Source organism: Lottia gigantea (genome assembly GCF_000327385.1).
Source record: "Lottia gigantea unplaced genomic scaffold LOTGIsca_14, whole genome shotgun sequence".
NCBI lineage: Eukaryota > Metazoa > Mollusca > Gastropoda > Lottiidae > Lottia > Lottia gigantea.
In genome coordinates, this window is record NW_008707617.1 from 2760143 (window position 1) to 2780801 (window position 20659).

The 20659-nt window shown below is 34.1% G+C and overlaps 1 protein-coding gene across 1 annotated transcript; it reads right to left on the bottom strand.

Moving 5' to 3' along the window:
- Window positions 1-8689: 8689 nt before the first annotated feature.
- Window positions 8690-9691, bottom strand: LOTGIDRAFT_157548 (hypothetical protein; the record flags this gene model as incomplete). The annotated part of the gene is made up of 1 exon (XM_009049757.1): window positions 8690-9691. One exon carries the CDS (start codon window positions 9689-9691, stop codon window positions 8690-8692), a length of 1002 nt encoding a protein of 333 aa, XP_009048005.1.
- Window positions 9692-20659: the final 10968 nt, after the last annotated feature.

Genomic DNA, 20659 nt, shown 5'->3' on the forward strand with positions numbered 1-20659 from the left:
ATGCAGGCTGCAATAAAAAGTTGGAATGTTTTTATTACGTATGTCAAAACGAAACAAATCTTTGTTCATTTTCGGCTTGCAAATGTTTAGCAATATCACTATGGCGAGTTTAAACGTGAATTAAAGTAAGCGCGCCATTTTTTTTTTTTTTTAAATTTTACTTGTGAGTAGAGATTATGTCATCTACAATACAGATTAATACATTTAAATTCACATTACAAACATTAAACAACTTCACTCAAGATTGCGTAATGATTTACAACATCAATGAAACATACAATATTAATACATAATTTACCTTCACATGAAACATACAGAAGTGTCAAGTACATAAATAATTCTAGTTTACTTACGCGAGTACTCATTCATTCTCATTCTAATCATAAATCCATAACCAATTCCAATTCAAATATGCCCATCACCTAGAATCATTTTTCAACGAAGATACCCATCACTCAATCAATCAACCAATTTCCATCCTAAGATACCTAGCATAGGACTACCGTCCGTAACAATCGTAAACAATTGTCCAATCACCAATATTGTCACATACAATATATAATAATCTATTACGCTTTGCACGGATTCTCATGCACATGCATACTTACACATACTCACATGACAAAAAACGCAAACATCAAGACACTAAAATAACAATACTTTTATAACATGATAAACATATCGACAAGTTTGGTCGAGCCAAATACATAAGTTTGGGCGGGCCATAAATATAAATTTGGGCGACCTGATGCGTTTTGGCGATTAGAATCAATAATTTTGCGACAAATATGACCTCGAATTTTAAGTATTGCGATAAAAGTGGAGCATCGAGATTTTCTTCTAATTGTCAGAAGAAGCTCTAGTAGTATGTTTCAGACTATTCTGACATTGTGGTAAGAGTTATCGTTCCTTAACTTGATTTCAGGCCTACGTTACCAGTATGTCGCATCCCAACAAGTCATTTTTTAACAAGTGAGGAGAAAATTTAATCTTCTGATATTAAACGTTCTCCACGAGAGATCAACAAGAACTCTCACATTGGAATCACACGAAACAAAAAATGTCGTGGTAGATAAGCTAGCTGCTGAGGTAGACGTGAATAAAAGTAAGCGCACAATGTTATCTTTTTTACTTGTGTGTAGAGATAATGTCGGCGACTGCATTTTCGATCAAACGTTTGAACGTGAATAAAAGTAAGCGCACAATGTTATCTTTTTAAAAAGTTTACTTGTGTGTAGAGATAATGTCGGCGACTGCATTTTCGACTTTTATTTACGTTTCGTTATACGTAATCGAAACCTTTCAACTTTTTATTGCAGTCTGCATCAGAAAACGTGATTTTCAATTCCCGAATATCAAGTCTCAAATAACCTGGCGGGGTGGCGGAAGCGGTAGGATTGAAGACACTGTGCTCCGAATGTTAATGATTTCTAGAAAGATGGAAATACAAAAGTGGGGGTTGCGCCAGTGTGGGTACCCCCACTTTACTTTTAAAGAATTTTAAAAAGATGATTTTTATACAGTTTTGACCCTAAATATATGTCAGAATGCATCAAATGCACGAAATCAATTCAATTTTTTCGAAATTTTTCTTGGGAGATCCCTCTCAGATGCTCGATGACACCTCCACGGAGTAACCGCATTTTAAATTCGGTCTAGACAGTTAAATTTGCTTTTACAAAAATTCAACTACTACAAACAACAAAATGTAAATCTAGATGTATGATTTTCTTTGTTACGTCCCCTTTATTGAAACAACTGGTTGTAAATAAATTTTACATAAGATACGAGTGGAAGAAATATTCGGAACACGGTAGGCTATAGATTTTATTTGCAGTTCGCATTTGAAACAATAGGTAATAAGCAGTTTTAGAATGCATATTTTGATAAGAGTTTATATTTCATGTTAAAGAAATATGTAGGATACGCCACTTTTTTACCAATCGTACCTTAGTCTCAGAAACGGGATTTTTTTTTAGCTAATCCAATCAGTAATAGTGTTCACAGATCACCGTCGGAATTGGAGCCTTCAAATCCACGTTTGTCAAGAATTATCCGCGAATGAAAGTTAAAAAGACGTGTTGTCTTTTCTTGAGACACTGCTATATATAGAAAGGCATCTGTAGAAATAAGAAAAGAAATTCCTAGTTTGAAAAAGGAATTATGCAATTTTCGTACATTTTTGGTACTTCTGAAGACAATTTACATATATTCAACACTCAAATCAATCCTTTTAAAGTTTACCGCCTTTCCAATGCAGACAGCCCCGTCGTAAGTGAGAATTAAGCCAAAGGAAAACCTTCTTCAGTTCAGCAGAGATTGATTCATTTACAATGTCTTTGTACAAAATCAAAAAGATTTAGATTTTGATACGTTTTTGCACCACAGAATTGTCAGAAATGAATTCTCTGGGCCTTTAATTCTTCAAATGTTCTGAGTACAAAATCTGAGCTCCAGCACCAATTCATTCCTAGCGACAGGGCTGGCTACTTATAGCGAGGTCAAGGATGAATACGATTTTTCGATGAACAGTTGCCCCTGATATAACTGAAAAATGATGTTTAAGTATATTTATCAAATGACTTTAGTTCAACTGTCATGTTATAGTTTTGTATGGATTTTGATTAAAGCTATCACACTTTAATTACACGAAAATATATATTTTTTTAAAGAAGCCCTCTCGTACGCCCTTGGTCCGCCATATTTACTACTAGCCGCTGACATACTTGAAGAAATATAGCCGCCGCATAAAAGCCTGAAAAGACACGCCCATCAGTCAGTTGATATGTAGACCTTTGATAATTTTCATTTCTGAATGTCAGCTATAACAAAAATTCTGTAGAAGTAGCCCCTATTCTCAAAGTGAAAGTTTTAGTTATAAATCGAAAGCCGCTCCAACAAAATTGTATTAGAAGAACTTTTCAGAATGTACAGGGTACATATTGTGGATAATAATCAAAAAGTTCTCGTCGAAAAATAATAGTTCTTTCTTGTTTTTTACGTTTTTAAAAGGGAATCCGTAGTGCGCAAGGAAATTTGTATTTGCGCGCGTCGATTATTGGGTCAAATATGATGACAGGGCTGTTTGTTTCATATATTACATCACAACTGTGGGATACGTACACCAACATGAATGGGAGAAGGAATCCCTAGCCCCACCTATTCAAGACATTTCCACCCAAGACATTTCCACCGAGCCTCCATACAAACATTAGGATACCGACATCCGAATGGTGGTAGATACAGCATATGCCAGGGGCTTGTTATTCTGGTCATTGCACTAGCCCAAGAGGAACAACAACAACTGCGTCAGAGGGATAGGCAGAGTTTGCCATACATTACCACATATGAGGGGGTAGTTACAGATATAGGACCTGGTAAGTCAAAGGCACGTACATTTTTCCATGCTGGAACAGATTGTGAGACAGTATTTGTAACTTTTTGCGCTTGATAACATCACTGAGTGGCTTTGATCTGTCGAACAAACGCTCCATTGCAAAGAAGTGGAAATTTCTTTGCCCGTTTTGAGGAAATTTTTCACAGTGTCGGCTGCTGTTTCACTCGATAAGTGTGCCAGCAAGTCTCTAATCTTCAAAATGGTTTCCTGTCCTCATCAAAAATCCACCTGACGCAAAAGTGACTTAAAAGACATGTATTTGGGGCATAATTCTCCTTTGTGGCTTTGATAACAACAATAACAAAATAAAAAGTTAAGCACTATATTCTACTTTGAAATTCAACATGACAGCAGTGACCTCTTATAACTTGAATCCTTGGATTCCTTCCTCCAAATTATACAAGAACGGGTTTGTAGCTGACCTAGACTCAGAAATATTAACACTTATAGATTTCTGATGGTTGCCATTGTGAAATTTTAACGTGGTAGCCCCCAAAATGTACAATTAGCCACTAAGAACGGGTTTTTAGTCGACATAGATTCAGAAATATCGACAATTATATATCTTTGATGGTCGTCATTTTGAAATCAAACACGGTCACAGTTGTAGCTACTTGAAACATAAACCATTGCACTCCTAGACACTAAAATTGTAATATTTGCTGCTGAGAATAAGTTTATAGCTGACACAGATTATGCTAAACATATTTATATATATATATATATATATATATTTGTAAGTGTAAAAAAAAAGCTAATATCTATATTGATTATTTATATGGATTATATGTTTAAGCCAATTTACTAGTTTGTATTTTATCATCTGCTACCAACAGGTGTTTCCTCGAAATATATCATTTTACTCTAAACTACGGTCATTCAATAAAAAAAATCTCAATCGCATGATTAAATGACTTTCAATAGCTTTCGAACAGACGACTAAAATGTTGCAGATTCATTCACTTTAAAAGTCGACTAAGACGACATATTATCTCAAATTATATCCGTTTAATGCATTTATACAAAGTGCTTGCATAATGGATAATACAATTTTAAAAATAAATATAGATCTGTATTCATTGTTAGCAATCTGCAAGAAAAACATACCAAACTATGTGTCAGACACGGACTTGGATAACCGCCATGTAAAAGTCCTGAATCAATTTGCAGATCCACTCACTTTATAATAATAGTTATCAAGATATGTCTACTATCATTTATTAAATGTAATATTCATATTGGTGGCATTAAGGGTAATATATTTTCTAACTGTATCAGTAAGAGAAACGACAACTTACTCTGATTTTTAATTTTTTACTGATGACATTGATATTGATCATAGCTGCGAGAGTTTTTGATGAACATGGGGAAGTGGACTCGAATTTTCTTTTTTTTGGGGGGAAATATGATGCAGACAGCTTCGATTGGGGTTGTAAAGAAAATATTTGAACGACTGTATACCTTTGCCTATCAAGAGTGAGGCATATTGGTACCTGTAAGGTAAGATACTCATTAATTAATGAAGGGAGGTAATTACTAATATCTACACATTGACAGACAATAATTAATTATATTGACAGAGAATATTATTATATTATGACAAGTATACTTTATATTCTATGATTATTTTTCAATATTGTTACAATTGATTGACATAGTATTTGTCTTTTCTGGAGAGAACCTGAGGTTTCCCGAATTTCTAACTTAGTTATGAGAGTTTTGCAAACTCTTCGAGAGAAACACTATTGTTATTGGCAGAGTATTTTCACTCTTTCTAGAACACATGATACTACCCCCCTTAAGAGATCCACAAGTATTCAGTTTGAAATATGTAAAATATAATCATACAAATGGAATTCGGGCAGTGATTTCGATCCTTAAATAATATAAATTATGAAACATTATTATAGGAGAATACAATCGGGCTATCAATTTAAAAAAAATACAGTTATAGTATAGGATATTCGGACAAAGATATGATTTCATTTTTAAATTCCAAAAAAAAAAAAAAATGAAATCGGGCCGTTCAAAAAAAATTATTTTTTAATGCCTTGCCCGAAAAACTAGCCTTCGGGGCTGACGATTGTTCATTTAAACGTACAACATTATTATTTATTTTGTTTAAAAAACATCCAATAATTAAACTAGTTTCAAGGGAATTTGATGAGGTATTTCAAAACCTTTGAATGTATCAATATCTCGTTAATCTATATACAGTGTAAAAGGTTATATAAACTGGGTTTATAGTAATAGTAATATCCCAAATACATCAAATTATCAAAACCACATTGTTATGAAGTCTTAAAGTCAAGGCAAATTACTAAAAAAATAAGGAGAAAAAATGTTGTCATATTGGCAATTTCTAACTAAGATACCATCAACATCCCTTGGTATTTTACAATACCATTGGATGCTTATTGAAAGTCAACAGTCCTCGAAAGAGCCGTAATGCTTACAGTCTATCTATCGAGGGCTCCGATTGTGATAAAATAATAGCTGCTATTGCAGTCAAGGTATAAGACTAACTTCATCAACATATCATCAATTGAGCTTGATATCTGTTCATGCACACCAAGTTTCAACTAGATCAGATAAAAACTGGAACTAGGGCGACCGCAATACATCTACATTTCAATATGGGCGTATTAAAATGATCAGGCTGCTAATTGCCGACATAATTTATTTGTGAAAGTAAACGTGCTAATCAATTCAGATTTATCTCGTATTTCAAGTTAATTGCCCATTATTGAACGATAATTTGAATCTTTAATATTCTACTTGAGTATGCATCATAACAATAGGTGGGATAATTACCTCCTTAATGAGGTATGAATCTAAAATATTAACTTTGGAAAATCGAAAACATTTATTAGACTACTAATTATGTATTTTGATCTATATTTGAGTATCATATATCAATTTTAGATACTTTACACAATAATAATAATAATTAATTGATAATAATATAATTTTTTTGAAGCGATAGTGTGCAATAGCATTGTTGTTAATTCTAAAATACTGAAAATCATTCAAAGCAAAAAGTTAAATAATCTTAAAATCTAATCAAGTAAGCAGTGTCATCTGGGTCGCGAAAGTCACCTCTTAAATCATATTCAAATTTAAACACAAACCGACCAGAGAAAATCCTTTCTAAATCCAATTTTCTGTTTAGCCTACATCCCTGTGTTCTTAAATTCAAACTCAAGACCTCCGTAAGCGCAAAGGATGGCTGAGTGAGCGACTGGTTGCGTCTGCAGACGGCTACACACAGCCTGTAAGATGACTTTATTTAAGGCATTACTGTATGGGACTTTCCTCTCCTCCTTTATACGCCGATGGTTTTGCGGAATTATCTCTTATTGACACACGTAATCACGTTCTGAGTTTGACTTTGAGCTTGATCGCAGCTGTAAAATGAATTCCGAAAAATATCGGTCAGTTGTCATTTGGCTGCTGTCAAATTGGCCACGTCTCCATGGCCACGACAACAATTAATTAATGAGCCAATATATACAGACAGCTGGTTTCAGACTCACAAAATCACTTTTTAATTGGCCTTGTGACATTTGAACCCGTAAATAAGAGGTTTTTTTTTTTACACCGTTTAGAAATATAACTCAATGCTGAGATTTCTATTCTTTCCGTTTCCAAAACGTCATCAACAAGTGAAATTGGGATTTCATTGAAATTATTTAAGAGTTGTGACATGAGTTACTTGTGTACGCAAACTAAAACTCAAATTCAAACTTAATGAAAAAAAAAGACCAGAGCAAATTCTATCTAAATCCTTAGCAAATCCTTTACGTCTGTGGACGGCTACCGACAGCATTGTAATCACGTTTTGAGTTTGAGATTGATCTTGAGTAACGCTTAGTACACATGTAATGACAGCTTCGATTTGGATACCATTAGCTCGTTCGTTTGTTATTGAGTTTGCGTGATATACTGTCATTCAGCAAAATATACTGCCATTCACAGACATCTAATGTCACCATCCGTCATAAATAGTCTCAACATCTGGCCCTACCCGTTCCTCGGACGTGATATACAGATGAGATAACGACCCACTTTTGGGTTGCTAGTTTTTGAGAATTGTTACCATGTTAAGATCCAAAGTTCGCAGCCCTTGTACCCTACGCGGTACCACAAAACACTCGAGGGGTAGGATTTCCCATTCTTTGTACATACTCAGTTAAGCCTACCTCTCGACTATATTTTGGTACCGTTTGTAAAAAGGACATTGTAGAAAGTCAATCTTGACGGAACTAGCTTTGTTTATTTAAGGCGTAGAGCGCTGCGTTCAGAAATATCCATACTGACTCCTTTTTTTCAAGATCGCCAATATTGTGCTAAATGCACTCCATGAGATAACGGCAATAGCAAGATTTGTGTTTGTGTACTCAAATTTGGACTCAGACATTCATTATCTGTGGATAATTGCAGGTGATGAGTAATTCTGAAGATCAGCAAGTTTAGTTTGACTAAATTTCCCCTTTATTTACTACAAATTACCTCTTTGTGTATTTTTTTTTACTTCTCCTCAAATTTTACCTCGGAGTACACATAGTGACAAGTTAAGAAACACTTTTAATATCGAAAGTACAAGGTCAGCCAGAGAAGATACGGGAGAAACATTTGAAACGTTTTGATTTTAAAGATGCCATGTTATGCATTTTTGCAGGAATGTCTCTACCACATCATAATGTGACATTGCATTGAAAACAATGTTACGATAGCACAGACACAGGACGCAAAATTAGGATTAAAGTTGATAATAACGATTCCCTTTAATAACTAGATAGTCGGAAAAAGTATCAATTTCTGATTAATTAATAATAATTGATAATTAACACGAAAAAGGGTAAAAAGATATCTTGAAATTAAAGTCTTATTTTCGCTTTATCAACATAAATTAAATGATAATATAACAAAATATTTCTTTATTTATCATCGCCCCAGGACGCTTCCGTATCAAAAACATTTCTGTATAACGACATTTATGATTCTGTTTACAACTTCAAGAAGCATTTCAACTACATAAGTCTGTTTTCTTTTTAAACTATATTTATTTGTAAAGCTAAATGTGATAAATGTGTCTGTTTACAGAGGTTATGGAGAAGTTTTGTAAAATAATTGGCTGTGCTACGATTTCCTAAATCATAAAACATGAAAGTAAATAGGCCTATATCATAATCCATACAATCTTGTTTTTAAAGTAGGCCTGCCTATCTTATAGAAAACAGAATTCCTAAATTCTGTGATTCAAAAATATTTGCCAAGTGCACAACACATTCAGAATGGACTGGATTCCACCTCTACACGGAAAACAGTTGGTCCAATTAAATTGTCTTTTTTTGAACAAAGCATTTTAGCAAATGCGTGACGAAATTCTTTGTTCTTAACTGCATATACTATGAAATTCATACCAGAATTCAGAATAGCAATGGGAACTACAATGTTTGTTACAATGGGTGGAACATAGCCGCCATGATGGCCTATGATTACCGACAAAAATGCTGGTATCCAACACACAAAAAATATTCCAAAAACTAAACAAAATTGTTTGACGAGTCTGAGGTCCTTTTCTTTTGCACGGTGTTTCGACGGCTCCATTTCAAATTCTGTTATTTTCGATTGTTGTTGTTTAGCGATACGAAGAATATAACCATAGCATAATATAGTGAGAATACAACACACAATAAAACTTGTACCTAATATATCTACTTGGTATTGTTTAGTTAAAACTGTAAATATATTACAATTACTGCAGGGTGTCCAGTTATTAGAATAAAGTGGTATGCTTCCCAGTAACGCAGAAAACGTCCAAGTGAAGGTTATAAAACAACCAGTTTTCACTGCAGTAGAATACATCTCATATTTAAATGGATATCCAATATAAAAAGCTCTATCAAAAGCTATGTTTACCATGCTGATCACAGAAGCAGTCACTGATACGAAGAAAGTTACGTGTCGAAATAAACAGAAATATTTAGATACAGAGAGAGTTGTCTTCAAAGCAGGAATGAAATTCAAAATCTGCATTGGAAGAACCATTCCGGCAAGTAGATCTGCTACAGCAAGAGACACAACATACATATTGGGTACAGTTCTTAATATAGGAGTTCTCCATACCGCTACAATGGTCAAGATATTTCCGGGACAAATAAAAACCATTAAAATAATATTTATAATAATGAAGAAGATATTGTCTAAAGACAATTCATTACTTTCAACGACAGTATTTGTTAAGTTGGTCGTATTTGTATTATTTAATCCGTCACAATTGTATGTCATGGTTGAAATTTATCTAATATACAATCCAACAACAAATTTCGCCAGAAATCGCTCAAAATGTCACACGCAAGAACTACACAAAGCTATTTAAACAGAAGATATTATTAGAATTAGGAAAGATCACTTGAGATTTCCTCGCAGCTTGTACTTCAAATCATCGCGTGAATGTCATATTTTGTCATCAGATTCGAGACGATGAAACTTGAAACTGATCTCCTTCGGAAATACGATGTCTTTTAAAGTCAAAATGAATTAACTGGCTTTATGATACATTAAACACTGTCTTTCTATTTATACTTCAATGTATTAATGATACAAAAATCGTTTCCTGTTGCTCACGGTGGTCATATCCTGATTTGTTAATCAAACATATAACTGTCAATACATGTATATTTTTCACATTCAAGGCTGAACATCCACATGCTTCTCACACAGTCACATCAGATCTTTTGACCCTTTAACATACCCTTATCTTATGTCAATGACCACAAATCTCTGTCATGCAGTGTCTCTGTATATATGAGAATCAATGGCCTAATCCTCATTATCGCAAAAAATCTGCACACATGGGATAATTAAAAGATTAGCTTTGACTCAATTCGACTTCAGAGTTCGTAGTACATACAAATAGTCATTCAGAAATTAACACTAAACGGTTATAGATGTGTTTTTCATCAATGTCACATTGATCAATTAATATAAAAAGCAGGTTCCGCACAACCTATTTGGAGAACAACAGACTAATCAGGAAATGTTCGTAAACATCAATGAAACACGAGACATATTAACATTATATTGTCCAATATTAATAAAACAATAATAGCCTATGGCTATCATGCAGTTATTTCCATTTCATGTCTTGTCGATACTCAACAATAGATTAATAGTTTTAACAGATTATCATCTGTTTCGAGTCAATTGACACAGAGGCAGCAAACCTCTTTCAACATCTGCTCGTTAGTAATCGCACTGTTTGATACCAAATAACCCGTCTTAGATCTACTAAGGATTTTCCTAAAAAAATTAAATAACGTGTAGTGAAATATTAGTGGTATTAGAACTAACGGCCCTTAATAAACTGGCCGTCAAAAGTTTAATTCGGTTTGGTTCAAAATCATCCTCTTGAATATTTGCATAGATATTTACGACTTTATATCCTTAATATCGGTTTCAATTTGAAACATATCTCGTATCAAGCCGACTGTTGATACAGGTGACAGTTCAGAATCATTCAAGGGTGTATAACTAAAACTTATGAATAGAACAACAACCAGACCGTCTTCACAAATACAAGTTTAAAGATAGTAAAACTTTTGGGTTTTGTGATTGCTTTTTAGTTAAATAACTTGAATCACACAGGATGTCGAAAATTTTAACCTAAAGACGGTATCAGTTATAATGCTTTACCATTCTTGCTACAGAAAATTGTCAATGTGCATGCATTTTACTGTTCTGTACATGGAATAAAAGAGAAAATATTTTCAACATTCCCTTTTTTCTCCGTGGGTGTAAAATTCCGAATTCCCGAACTGTCCGAATTGCCCGAATTGGGTCAGAAAAGACAAAAAAATCGAAACTAAAATTGCGCCAAAGGTCGTGCACAAATTCGGAAATCAAAACATTTTACATCAAAAAACGAATATTTTTAAAAGTTTTCATTTGGTCATATCACAATGTTTTTCTTTATATTTCGTGTTCACTGTGCTAATTTATAATGATGCCGTCTATGAATTGATATTTTTGATACCCTTCATCCCATTGTTACCAATTACGAACTCGAAATGAAATGAAATGGAGTTTTTACGTCCTACTTTTCTGCACCATGTGGGCTAATGAAGACGGGCATGCAGGATGCAATGAGGGAAATTTTGCCAGGACAGCGGCATTAGCTTCTCTTTTTCGATTTCCAACTGTCGAAGGATCTTTAACGTGCACAACCTGTAGCACACGGATCCTCGGTTTATTGTCCCATCCGAACGACTAGACGCTTTTTCCAAGTCTCACCTGCATCACTGACAGGGGGAAAAATCCGAAGGTATTATCTAGACCTATGCCGGGATTGAATCCTGGACCTTCAGGTTAGCGAGCAAGCGTCTGACTCACTTAGCCACCGCGGCTCCAATTACGAACTCGAGTGAAATCTCGTCAATATATACATGCATACTTAGTTTCATCTAGGTTGGATAAAAACTGTAATCTCTATCGTGCCTACAATCAAAATTGGACGCGTTTTTACTAAGTCAAGGGCAATAACTCTGAAACCGATCATCCGATTATTACCAATTCCGAACTTGACCGAGAGCTCATCAATATATAGAAGTTTCATCAAGATCGGATAAAAACTGTAGTCTCTATCGTGTCTACAAGGCAAGTTTTTACTATGTCAAGGGCAATTACTCTGAAATCGTTCATCCGATTATTACCAATTTCGAACTTGTCTGAGATCTCATACATGCATACCAAGTTTCATCAAGATCAGGTAAAAACTGTAATCTCTATCATGCCTACAAGCCAAATTTGACGCGTTTTTACTAAGTCAAGGACAATAACTCTGTAACCGTTCTTCCGATTATTACCAATTTTGAACTTGACCGAAATCTCATCAATATATACATGCATACCAAGTTTCATCAAGATCGGATAAAGACTGTAGCCTCTATCGCGCCTACAAGAAATGTGAACGGACGTATAAAAAAGGTTAATCTGAAAGCATGGTTTATTTATTTCATACCTTGACTGCAATCTTCTATAATACAAGAATAAGGTGTCAATTGCAGTCAAGGGTTGAAACACTGTGATAGAGGGGGGGGGGGGGGGGAGGGGCATCTTACTCCCTGCACGTTAGCCTGTTCCCATCATTCACATTGGCATCAAACTTTGTGACTTGGGAATGGGAAGATGCCTTCGATCACAGACAACAAAAAGTGTCCATTGGATAATAGCGATTATATTTATTAAAAATCAAAAATATCAATTCATAGACGGCATTATTATAAACTTGCACGGTGTACACGAAAAATAAAGAAAGAAATTGTGATTTGATCAAATGGAAGCTTTTAAAAATATTCGTTTTTTTTTTATGTAAAATGTTTTGATTCCCGAATTTGTGCACGCCCTTTGGCGCAAATTTAGTTTCGATTTTTTTGTCTTTTCTGACCCAATTCGGACAGTTCGGACGGTTCGGGAATTCGGAATTTTACACCCACCGCCTTTTTCTGTAATGTTTTCCATACAGCTTTGCAAATTAAATTTCTATTATATCCAGCCAAGAATTACAAGATAAAGTTGAGCATTAGGATTTAGATACTACTTTATGATTCAGTCAAATTCAATGTCGATGCATTCTTTGTTTTGTATTGAAAACCATATAGTATTTTTATAATTTAAGAGCCTTTGTTCCAATAATACAAAATCACTGGCTGAATAAAAATATGGTTGCTCATAGATATCGTGTGACAATCTGCTTTTAAGGTTTACACAATATTTCGTATGATGATGCTACGTCATACATCATACGTAACAACATTGAGAAGTCTCATAAAGGTAGTTTTAATCCTATACTAGAAAGACGAGACACAATACGCCAATGAAGCACTGAAAGTTGTAATAAATAACATGAAATTATGATGATATACAACTCTCCAGATAAAATCTGGCTGTAATCTTCGTTCTAGAATTGATCACGGTGATATTTTTCAAACAAGACTATTGAAACTTATCTAATGAGATTGTCAACATCTCAGCATGGTTCTTTGACACAGACGTTTTCTTTATACGTAGATCCGGATTCTTCACATATAGATTTATGTTTTCATGTATTTGTATGTTTTGCGATACAAATTATCAAATTGAAAGTGTATTTTATTCCCTGTCTAAAACCAACAAATTGGAATCAAAGGGTCATTAAACACTTTTAATTACCCCATTGTTTTCAGTTACCTTTAAAATTCGTCTCACAGAAAGACAATTCAATAAAATTCTATTGATTTCCTCTCCAATGGCTTTCATTAACCTTTCAAAGGTGGTAAAAAGCAATTAGCATTAATATGAATCATTTGAAGTGTAGGTTGGTCAGTTCTTGTCACATTTCAGTTATCTTTATATTTCTTTATCAATAAAACATTCTAACAATCCAATGGTACTATTTTGGTTTTGAACTATTCGCTTTTAGTTTTAAATTATTGAATAGAATATTGATAGAATATCCATTGTTAATTAAAGACTCTTGAGACAGTATTGAAAATTGAAGTCGTATTGACAGTTTTTTCAAGCGTGTTATACAAATATTGATTTTAAATAAATATTCTTACCTAACAGAAGGCTTATTCAACTATTGTCAGATTTATAAGAATAATATAAATATTTTAATACTGTTAAAGATATAGTAAAAAGGTGTAAAAGTTGTCAAAAGTTCTTTGGGGTTTTTTTTTCAGAAAGAACGATCTCCGACCGCGGGCAACCTTTTTTCAGTATACGGTATAATGATTCATGTATACGATTAATTCATTAGAATCATGCCAAATCTATAATGCAACGTACCTACTCTCCATCTTGGGATGGCATGTTTATAAAATAGAGGATCTTACAATGAAATTCATGAAATGAATTTAATATTTATTGACGTAAGCACTTATGAAAAATTCTATTTATCACACGACAATAAATATTTTCTTTAAAATCCTTACATCGTTTCTATATAAAAAGTGATTGTTTTCATTTTGAGGTCAGCTTTTTGCATTCTCTGGATTTGGTCCAAATCAAATTTAACATGACATGACATGACTAACATATCGCATCTAAAATAAGTCAATTTAATTGTGTCATATTGATGTCTTCGTGATTGGCTTCCTTTCAAATTGGACATGCATATAAAAATTTGGATTTCATCAGGTTAGTCATACTACAAGACATGATCACAAGTTTTGTTTTCGGTTGTTATTTATTTTTTTAACACCACAATAAACTACGACCCAATATTCAACTTTCTAATTCATTATTTAAAGTTTCGTTTCATTCAGTTCGAAAATGTATTAATCTATCACTGGAGGTAATAGCCATAGGGGATTAATATCAATACACAGTGCTTTCTCTTGTATAGAGATGTATATCCAGCCCTTAAAACTAAGATTAACCCATTAGTAACTCACCGTATTTTTGATCAACAAATTGATTTTAATTTGTAACAACTAAAATATAGTACGTGATATAGTGCATTTAAGTTTTATAGTTCATTTCACTTAAATTTTATCTGAATGTAAATTGGTTATTGGCCGAACCTGAGTTTGAAATCATTCATATGGTTTCCTTTATTATTTTTAGACATGATAACACCCATGCCTGTTGTTTGGTTTTCTATTCATATTTGGATCATGTGGGGCAGATGTTTTTTGTAAGTTTGATTTGAAATTGTTTACTTTTCGTGTTGCTCATGATCATTTAGAAACAAATAATTTAGTGAATAGTTAAATGTTGAAAGCCACCTCATTTTCATGCTCTACATGACCAAATGTATGTCGTTTTTGCAATTTTCGAATACGGACAATTATAATTATTATGGATACACATGACTAAGAAGACAGTTAGCTGTGAACAATTTTGCCGATTAGTTTAGCTGAACTATTTCTGAGACCAAGGTACGATTATTTCCTTTTCTCCTCCGAAAATGGTGAACTATGCTCTTTTAACGACAACGTTGTTCTACCTTGTATATTCTGTCGGCATTTTGCTTAACAGCAGCGGATCCTTCAGATTACATGTTGCCTAAAACCGAGAATTGAGACCTTGAAAAATAAATTGATATTTTTGTATTTAGCATTAGAGTAATGCTTGTCGAGTCGTTAGTCCGAATATAATAATTTAAAAAAAAAGACAATATGTGCAAAATTCGATATTTCATGAGCATTAGGTACAATTTATTTTAAAAATGTTTATTGACATTATATAACTTGAATTATTAAACACGTTTCAATGGAGATATTGTTCTTGTAATATCTTTCAATAACAGGTTAATTATCAGTATTTTATTAATTAGTAAAATTTAGAGCAATAAATAAGTAATTTATTATTAGATAGATAGATAGATTGTACAACTAGTCCCTGTAACACCCATAAATGTAATACCCATTATAAAGGTAATACCCACCATAAATGTTACAAAAATCAACCATAAATGTAATACCCACCATAAATGTAATACCCACCATAAATGTAATAGTCATCAACCATAAATGTAATAACCAAACCCACCATAAATGTAATACCCCATCAACCATAAATGTAATAAACCACGGTGCAGTAACAAATAGATTACTTAAGTCATCGTTGATCAGTGGCGGCGACAGCCTCTTGGAACTGGGGTGCAAATAGGGGACAGACTGATTAATGGGGGCACAACTGTAAGGGTTGAAATTCCAAATATTGAAGAACGAAAGGCGCAAGAATCTCGAAGGGGGTCTTAGGGATCCAGAACATTTTTGAGAAATATGAATGATGCTAAAAATTTATCAGAAATAACGTGGGGTTGCAAATGGGGGTACAAACAAGTTTTCTTTGCATCTCATAGAACAAGATTTACAAAGCTCGTGAGCCAATATCTCCAAGACAACGACTAGCAATAACCATCCGGTAAATAATTGTTTAAGAAACACTTTTATTTTATTTCATATGTACTACATATACATCCATCAAAGATTTTTGGGAGTCATGGTAATCCTGATCTTGTGGGTTGTACAGATAAGGCCGGGGTTTTACCTCCTCTGATTCTTGGGGAGTTATTGCTGCTGTACGTGACATATTGACGGCTTCCACCCACAATGACGTCTGAAAATAATGGAAATCTCCTTCAGCACAATTACGTTTCACCGGACAGAAAGTCCCGAGACTTTTGGTTCTGTGAAACGCAGCGAGGAAATATAGCAACGCACCGCAACAGCATGTATGTGTCATGTCATATGCATACCCTAAAAAAATAAAATGTTATGGGCCAGGCCCCCCCCCCCCTCCCCCAGCTCCGCAGCCTCTGCTTAATTATTCTCCACCTAACTGTACTCTCCAACTTACTTTCGGACCTAAATCAAAGTTAGCTGTAACATATTTTTAAATTTTATTTATAAAATGACTAATTATCAGGACAAGAGTAAATATTTGTGTTCTATTTAGTGCATGACAGCTTTAAGTTATAATCTTGTCTGTAGTGAGTTGTCTTTTCAATACTGAGGTCTTTTTCCATAGTGAGTGAAGTATTCTTAACTCTCTCATTAAAACCTTTCAAACAAAACCCATTCGGTTCCTTTTATAAGTTATCGCCCCTTAATACAGTCCCAAAAAGTGATTCAAATGAAAGAAGAGTGATTTTAGACTGAAGTTACCCGAAAGGGAATTCAGTCAATGACTATATTTCCAACGAAAGATATTTGGATGAAAAGTTCAAAGTTTATCACGGCGTAGATGACTTAGTCAATATTATCAACGAGAAAGGTAAAGGGTGTCTCTGTTTCAAAAGAGACTGAAAACGATGTTACAGACAATTCCCAGTGTGTCCGGGGAATGTTCACTTGTTGGGCTTTAAGTGGAATGACTCCATTGTCTTAGACAGGGAATTGTCAGAGAATAACCTCGTCCATTCGTTTCATGTTCGAAAACCTGGGATATAGATCAATGAATTATTTAGATGATTTCGGGGGAGCGGACACTCCTGAAAAAACCTGGGAAGCGTTCGAAAGTTTGGGTGATTTATTAAAATCCTGTTGAATCGAATAGGCATCTGAAAAGGCAGTCGCGCCTAATACGAGCATGATTTTCCTAGGGATATTGGTAGATACAGTAAGTCTGACTTTAAAAGTTACAAAGGAAAGAGTCCATGAAATTTCACTTCTTGTGGAGTCCTAGTTGGCAAAGAAAAAGTCTTTATTGTGGGAATTACAATCCTTATTAGGCAAGTTACATTTTGTTTCGACCTGCGTGAGACTCGGTAGGATCTATGTCAGTAGACTTTTGAATTGGCTGCGCTAATCCTTTAACGAAATTGGCGATAAGCATGGCCGTTATTTAAGGATGTCAAGAAAGATTTATTGTGGTGGAGTACTTTCCTTGACCAATTCAACGGAGTTTCTATGGTGTTGACAAAGGAGTGGTCTATACCAGACGGAATTTTTTTCTTGTAACCTTGCCTTGACGGCCTCGGGTTTTTTTTACAGCGGACAGTTTTCCGAAGAGAATTATTTCACATTGATTAGAGTTGTTAACGGTTTATATACGCCTGGCAGACTGGGGTCTTGTTTTTGGGGGAAACGAATCTTAGTCAAGTGCGACAACGAGGCCTCGGTAACCGTTCTGAATTCTGGGTTTTCAAAAGTTAATTTCATGCAAAGTTGTCTCCGAGAAGTATGTAATTTGGCGCCCATCTATCAATTTGAAATTAGATCAATTCAAATCCAGGAGAAGATAATCGGCTACCGGACTATCTGTCATGATGGGAAAAGCACGAGAGATATAAAGTCTTATTTTATCAAAAAACAGTTGGAGTAAATCTGTTCGAGACAAAGTTAGAAAACGACGTTTTCGATTTTTCGCATAACTGGTAATTGAATAATTTGTTATATGTTACAGATTTAGAAATTATATACAAGGAAGTCACAGTCTCGGAACGAAACGCCTTTGCAAAAGGCTCATATTTAAATCTTAAAACTCAATGGGAAAGCTATTTTTTATTTTGTGATTATTTCGACCTTAAACCGTTGCCAAGTTCAATTAAAACATTAACTTTGTAAGCGCAATTCTGAAGTAGTAGTTTTAAAGCCATACAATCTATAATGTTGAAATTCAACCAAGAAGCATTATTTTTTCCCACCCGTTTGGGCCGTTTCCCATTTTTGATATAATTGTTACTAAACACAAAACACTAAACTTTTAAACATAAGCCAAAACAATAAAATATAAAAATAATGCATTGTTTTACTCTCATACCCCTGATAATTACTGATAAGTTTAGATGAACAACTCCTTTTTGGAATCCAGGGTACAATTTTGTCCAAGATATCATCAATATAAACAATCACACAAATGTATCTTAAAATCAGATAAAAACCGTAGTCTCTATTATATGGACCGAAGGACAATATACATTTCCATTTGGGCGTTTAAAAAAACATGTAATTGATGGGCATAATTGCCTACAAGTGTGTATGAAATTGTTTTGGAATTGATTATGTATATTTGAATTTAACGCCTTTAAATGGGATTGTAAACAGGTTTTCAAATATTTTAATGTATATCCACGCACCACACTATTCCAATTTTCAGTCAGACGTCTGTGGTTCCCGCTATTTCATTAAATCTAAACGTTTTATGACGTCAATAATGCAAAGGACCTTATGTTTATCAAATTTTGCGATAGTGACGTCACCTAAAACCTAGTTTAAGTGAGATTGCAACAACTACAGACGTTGGAATGGTGCAAATGCATACTATCTGTGTCCCGATATACATAAAAACTTTTTAAAAAAATCTCTTTACAATCCCTTTAAGGTCATTTTCCAAATTTTAGCACAGGTTATTTCCCTAGTTATATAAAAATTTTGTAATTTTTGTCATTTTTACATATTACGTGCAACCGTCATTTTATCTTTGGCCCGCACATTCAAAATATTGGCATCATTTTGAAAATGATACTGATAGCACGTTTTCAATTAATCCAAGTTAATTAATTCAAGAATTATACACATAATGCATAATATACATGTAAAGTTTCACAGATCGGCTTTCCAGTCTAAGGGAGACAAATCATATAAAATAGACAACAGAAAAATATGTGTTCATTCATCTCTACACTTTCGAGGTGAAGCTTGGTGGACTAGTTTATTATAAAGATAGACTGACTAACTTCTTCATTTGGCACCGTGTTGCAAATTTCACTTGCAAAAAAGGTTTAGCAAGGAAAATATTCTGACCTAGTGGTAAACATTAATAAAATATTCACTGTCGAGACGAAAACGGTGTGGAAGCTTCAATACTTGCCGTGTTTCATACACGCTCATACCGCGCTCAGGGCGACCTAAGCTTTTGTTCTCAGAACAATCACAAACGGCTTGTGAACACATTACAGTTTATATCTGAATTTAATCAAATTTGGTGTGATAACTTATATTCATCTTGATCAAATTAGAATATGAAGATTTTTAGACAAACGGTTTTTGAGTTATTGAGTAAAAATGCATCAACAGCTGGTTTACTTTGGACTTCATTACCACAAACTTTAAAACATAATCCTTCTATATATACATTTTAACAACACACGAGGAAGTTTGTTCTTATTGACAATAATGATTAATTTGACGGTTTGGGTACATATTTCTTTCCTCATCCAGTGTAAATGTATATAAGTTTTATGTGATTTTTTCTGTGAGTTTATTCTTTATGTAATTTTGTATATAATGTGTAATTCGGTGGGAACTATTGTAAATTAGACTTTTGTCTAATTGTGTTGCCAAAATAAAGTTATTATTATTATGAACGAGCTACAAACGAACCCGGTCGGTGTGCTCACTTACTACCAATTGACGCTGATAGTACGATCCAAGTACGGCAATTGATAGTAAGTCGATGCCGTTTTAAGTACATTGTTACTCCGTCTAATTACAGAACGTTCAAACCCGTCCGAGCTCTTCCATGAAGTTTGTAACCAGAAGTTAAAATGTCCACTCCTGTTTGCACACAGTTTGAGCCCTTTGGCCATTTTTTTTATCAGAACGCAGTGAGAGCGAGTTCGGTGTAAAGGGGTTATTTACACGCTCTGGGCAAATTTTCTGTGCCGTATCAGTTCAGTAAGGACATCCTTCTGGTGTGACGGGAGTATTAGACATGTTCAAAGGACCGAGAAGGTCGTTAGACAAAAGTAGTAAAATCTCCACTAACTCAATAAAATTGTATCACACGCGTGGCATTGACGACTTACAAAAACGGTAAAAAGCG